This window comes from Condylura cristata, unplaced genomic scaffold (assembly GCF_000260355.1).
Source record: "Condylura cristata isolate star-nosed mole 26May11 unplaced genomic scaffold, ConCri1.0 scaffold00011, whole genome shotgun sequence".
Lineage (NCBI taxonomy): Eukaryota > Metazoa > Chordata > Mammalia > Eulipotyphla > Talpidae > Condylura > Condylura cristata.
Window position 1 is genome coordinate 25,994,120 of NW_004567112.1, and position 6,000 is coordinate 26,000,119.

Genomic DNA, 6,000 nt, shown 5'->3' on the forward strand with positions numbered 1-6,000 from the left:
TGTTGCATCAGAAACTTAACTTTTTACAAAAATTCACTAGAATAGGTTAATTAAAACAATAAAACAATACCACCATATCTATACACCAAAAGGAAAAACCAAAAGTCTAAACTAAGAGCTAGAAAAGCAGAAATCTCTAGTTCTTTGTCAGTTGTCATTTGTAGGAATTCATTGGAGGCTAATTTCCAACTCCAAACTATTTGGAATCAGTTCTAATTAGAGCTTATAGTCTTAGCGTATTTAGTTTTCCTTAATATATCTGTATTTTTAGGTAGATGGTGGAAACCTGTGTTGGAACAATTTGCCAAATGTCATAAAACAAACGATTGCAGAACCTACAGTGAACTTTGCTGCTTCTGTCTTCTGTTTCTTACTGAAACATATTTTTAAGCTTTGGTATTCTAGCTTTCACACTAAATTGGTTTATCAGTGATAAATTTTAATGAAACGGTGTCTGCTAGCCCTCAATGTATATACATGTATGTGTAGCTATACATTCTTTGTAACAGCTAAGTTCCATTCTCGTCTCTTTCCTTTGTTTTATTAAAACTGTTTGCAATAGTGACCTGTGTGGGTGTTTAATTTCTGATTATTATTTTTGGGCTAACATGTAGACTTATATTGATGCTCTTTAGTGTGAGAACTTGCTCTACCTATCACTGTGCAAACTTACAAAGAGATGGAACTTTAGAATTTGTATTTCCAAAGCTATCATCTGACCTCATCCTTCCTATTTCTACAGGCTATGTGTTATTGTCTGCTTTGCTATCTTTGTCTTTTTAAAACGAGTTTTGCACAGTCAGCAATTGAGCACAGTAGGTAGAATGTTGTATTGAATCATTACACATTTTTTATGACACTTATCAGGATTATTTCCTTGACAATATATGGTAACATTTCAAACCCAGTAACTTTGCACAGGTCTTTCAAAGCAGAGAAGTGAACATTTGTTTGGATACAAATATCATGTCTTTAGTATTTGAGGAAAACAAAGAAGAACGTTTATTTGCCCCCAAATCTTTTAACTTCTGAGACTGTTTGTAAATGAAGTACCTGTTCAGACTATGTTACACTGTTATTTTTCTTGATAGTATTTAATTTTGCTTTAATGCTTGGAAAGTCCAAGCAATCTGAAAATAAAACAGTATTTTCTGCCCTTCTATTTCACTGAGGCCTATAATTACTGGATTGTTTGTCTTAATATTTTAGCCCATCAAAGCCTAAGAAACCCGAACCCACCTGGGCTTTATTTTGTGACTGGCTTTCCTAGTTCCTCATCTTAACCGTGCTCTTTCCTGCCCCAGGGATGACTGGCAGCGGCGAGGCACTGAAATCGTTGCCATTGATGCCCTTCACTTCAGACGCTACCTCGACCAGTTTGTGCCTGAAAAAATCAGACGCGAGCTCAACAAGGCCAGTAACCTTATTTCTTAGTTCATCTGCCAGCTGTCATCTATTTACTGCCATTTTATTAATGCTGAAATTAATGCTTTCTGGTAATTCTTGCAGTGTCAGTGTGTCTGCCCACAGCTCTCCTGATTTAATGGCTCTGTCAGCTTGTACAAGATGTACTTTCCATTTTATAATTGTTTGATTACTGATGCCAGAGAGACTGTTTCTTGATATTAAGCCCCACACATGCATTTATCTCATCAAGTACTTATAACTGCCTTGGAACATTATTATTGTAGATCCATATAGAATTGAATAAGCCCTCATAATTTTTTTCTGACCTGCCCAATGACATTTTTTCCTACGACGTATGCTGTCAGGATCAAAAAAAAAAAAAATAAATAAAAAGTCAAGCTAATATTGTTTTATTACAGGTAAGAGTCACGTGTAAATTGTTTACTGACATATTTATTAGGAAATTTGATTTTCTGTGATGCTTAGTGCTGTCTTTTATAATCATTTTCTTTTTATTATATTAGAGAGATATAAAAATAAACCATATCGATTGCTAGTTCCAATTTTCACTACTGTTAAGCATAATAAGTAAGTTCTATCATACAATGGGGTGCTAAATCTGTTCTTTAGATTTAGAACCTTTCCATAACAGTAGAGATTTTCTTTAGTTCCTCAAATTACTGCCATAGCTGAGAAGACTGACTCAATTCTTTAACTCCCATGAGGGGAATTTGGTTATGAGATCGTTTATTAAGATAATAGGGTTTGTAATTTTGAATGGCTACACATGTGCCGCAGATGTTCTGTAACAACAGAAACCTGAGTATACCATTGTAGGGAGTTTTAGGGGAGCTCTTAGATTGGCAAGTTTGTCATCTTCTCATCTTCTCCCTGGGTCAAACCACAGGAATGGCCTCTTTATGGTGCTCTTCTTAGCTCAGATCAACTGACTTGCCTTTCATATTAGTAAAATAAGCAACCAAATAATACAGAAAGACTTTTACTACATCTACAACTTAGTAGATATTTTGAATATAATTATATATATTATCTACTACTCTAATCTATTTGAGAATTAATAGATTATATATTATGACTGTGGTTGTTTTAATATTTAGGGTTTTCGAGGGACTTTTGATGAAAGTTTGAAGAGTAAAATTGCATTCTTTTCCAGGGTTGAACTTATGTAAGATATGTTTGTTGTTGTTTTCTTCTTTTAATAATTCTTCAGAAAAGACTAGTTTTTGTTTTGTTTTAATATTTAAAAAAGCTACCTTTTTATATTTTATACTTTAAATACTTATTAATTTTTACAAGCACTGTGTGTGATTCAGGGATATAAGATCACACTTCTTCAGATGTATGTCCCCACACCACACCTACCACTATTGCATCCATAACCCTCTGCATAGTCCATCTACACTTTACTCTCCAAGCTCTCCATCCCCTATGGAAATCTTAATTCTACAGACAGATTTCTAGGGTTATTGATTTGGTTTTGATCGACCCTTCATTCTGTTTCTTTATATTCTAACTACAAGTCAAACCATGCAATATTTGTCTTCCTCCTCCTGACTTACTTTGGTTAGCATAATCCCCCGTATTTCCATCATGTTGTTACAGATGGCACAAGTTCATCATTTTTTATCACTGAGTAATATCCCATACATTTTCTTAGTTTACTCACTTGTTCTTGGGACCTTGGGTTGTTTATATAAGTTGGCTATTATAAGTAGTGTTGCAGTTAATTTAGGAGTGCATATATCCCTTTGAATTAGTGTATTCGCTTTCTTCCAGTAGATATCTAGGAATTGCTGGATTGTACAGTAGATCTATTTTTTAAATATATTTTAAATTTTTTTAAAAAAGATTTATTTATGCATACAGAACTGGGGTACAGGCCAGATGTGAGGGGTGGTGAGAGGATTCACCAGAGACAGAGTGGGGAGCAGAACAGGCAGATTGATGAAGTGCAGTGCAGAGGGGAGCAGCAGATGAGATAGGAGAGGTCTGCCACGCCATGAGACAGGAGAGGTCTGCCACCTCTCTAGCTTGGTGTCAAACTCTGTGCTGAAGCAGCTGTGGATAGCTTCATAGTGCTGTGCTTTAACTTGTTGCACTACCAGGAAGGACCCCTGTAGGTCTACTTTTAATATTGTGAGAAACCGCCATATTTTTTCTATAAGGGCTTACACCAGTCTACATTCCCACCAACAATGTAAAAGGGGTCCTTTTTCTCCACTTCCTCACCAACACTTATCTAGGTAATTTTGAATGTAAGGCAGCTTTCATTGTTCTAATCTCTTGCCTTAAAGCCATTATCTCCAAGCACATAATGTTTACTATTAAATAGCATATCCTGGAGAAGATTTATCTTTATATTTTTATCATATCTTATTTAATAAATAAGTTTAAAAAATATATATATGTGAATTAGTTACACTTATACTGAAAAGCATTTGTATAAGTAGTAGGTAATTTGGAGAGAAATATATGAAAAAGAAATTTTACCAGCTACATTAGTATAAATTTAGAGGGATAATAGCTATATTCCCCAAATACTTTCTTGTAGGAACTAGATCATTAACTTCTAGAAATCACCTGCAAATATCTTTTTAGAAGATGACCCTGGGTTTAAGTAAATTATTTTCGTTTTTCTTTTATTTCCCTGTCGGAGACCAGCTCCAACTATTGAGGTGTCTGGAGGCAAGACAGGCAGGACCCTAAGGTGGGAAGACGTCGGCGAGTGGAGATTCCTAAAAAAGGGGAAAAAGAGAAAGGGGGGCGAGGAAGACACTGGAGTCAGAGTTGGATGCAAGTCTTCCTGCTCTGTCTTCAGCAGAGGTTTATTTTATACATTAGGAGCAGCAGTGGGATGACATCAGCACAGGAACTGGGCTGAGAGATTACAATCATCTTTTTTTTCTAAGAACAGTTTTGGGTCATATTGCCCTTTAGCTGAGATATAACATTCTAAAATCAATTAAGGTTAAAAACAGGTACATAAGTGCACAAAGTTTATGACTAATATTACTATAGTGGAGATCAACTAAGATAGAAGTCCCTTAAACCGTATCTACTACTTAATGGGTTTTTGTTTTTCTACCTGAGTCATCCTGGGAGGCAGAAGAGGAAATTCCTTGCTAATCAAATCTCTGAATAGGAGACATAGGTGAATTTCTTTATCTGAAGACTACATAGTAGAATCCTGAAAAACTAGCCAGAAGACTAGTTGGTTTCCTTTAAGGTGTAGCAGGTGGAAACTTGATTAGTTTAGAAAACAGGCAACCTGGATGAATTTCTACATCTAAAGGCCAAACAATAGGAAGTTTGAGTAATTCTTTAAAAAGCTGAATAGAAGGCTAGGTGAGATAATAGAATGATAAGATTTGGGTTTTTCTCCATCCAACAGTGAGAGAGACTTTGCAAAAACAGCCCTTTTGCTTTTATCAGTCAGTAGTCAAGTCACTTGACTTCAGGGGAATTTTTTCACCCTGGTGCAGTGCTTGCTTGTCAAGGCAGGCAGGCCTTGTGAGGCCTAGGCAGTCCAATTATAGAAAGTTGCTCAGAATATTTTGATATTACGATTATACAAAAAAGGGAAAGTCCGATTTTTCAGAGCGTTTCCCGATCTACCCGGAGTCTGTCAGATGATAGACGTTGCATAGCTTGTGTCATTTCCCATGGCTAATAGAGGTTCTTTACATTTTCTTGTATAATGCTTAGCAATTTTAATGGGATATCTGATTTAAACCTAACCACCTAAGGAGGGGTAGAGTATTTAACGTCCTGTTTAGAAATAGAGTGAATTGAGCCTTGGGAAGCTCAGTAACTTGACCCAGGTCACACAGGTATGCAGTAACAAAGTTAGGACTTGAATTCAGGTTCCCCTGACTATACATAACTTTTTAAAAATGTCATTCCTCCCACATAGAGGTTTCTATGACTAGGTCTTTCTTTCAAGACTTTTTACCCATTTCACTCTTAAATCATTAAAAACATTCCCTGCATTTAGTTATACATTATCTCCTACAAGCATATGACTGGATTATCTCCCCTCTTTCTGTCTTTACTCATATTCTTAAATGATGAGCAAGCTCAGTTCAATGCTTTATCAATATCCCTTTCTTGATAGACTTTTTCAAGGAAATTGGAGGGTTTTCCTCCTAACATGTTTATTAAATTCACGAGATAAGAAAGTATCACAGATTCCTACCACAGACAAGAAAATAGCTCAGCATATGGGCTAACATTGAGAAAGCATCTACTTCAGGGACTGGTACACGGGAATGTATTAGGTAAACATGTGTTCTTTTAGTCAATGCAGTATTCTAAAAAATTTGCTTTAATTCTTTCATTAAAAAAAAAGCAGTAGGCCCTCCCTGGTGGCACAGCGGGTTAAAGCACAGCACTGAGAATCAAAAGCCGCTTCCGCATGAGTTCGATTCCCGCCTGCCCCGGAGGTGACCACATGGCGCCCGCTGCTCCCCTCGGCAGTGTACTTCGTTGATCTGCCTGTTCTGTTCCCCACTCTGTCTCTGGTGAAGCCTCTTGCCGCCCCTGAGCCTCTGGCCTGTACCCCAGTTCTGTATG

General features: G+C 36.6%; 1 protein-coding gene across 3 annotated transcripts in view; it reads left to right on the plus strand.

Annotated features, from left to right (window-relative positions):
• PARG (poly (ADP-ribose) glycohydrolase) overlaps window positions 1-6,000 on the plus strand; it is a 104,625-nt gene that overhangs the window by 79,853 nt on the left and 18,772 nt on the right. For all 3 annotated transcript variants that reach the window (XM_004680653.2, XM_012723659.1, XM_012723660.1), the window contains exon 15: window positions 1,305-1,413. In XM_004680653.2, coding sequence (XP_004680710.1) covers window positions 1,305-1,413 — 109 coding nt within the window. The remainder of the gene's footprint in view (window positions 1-1,304; window positions 1,414-6,000) is intronic.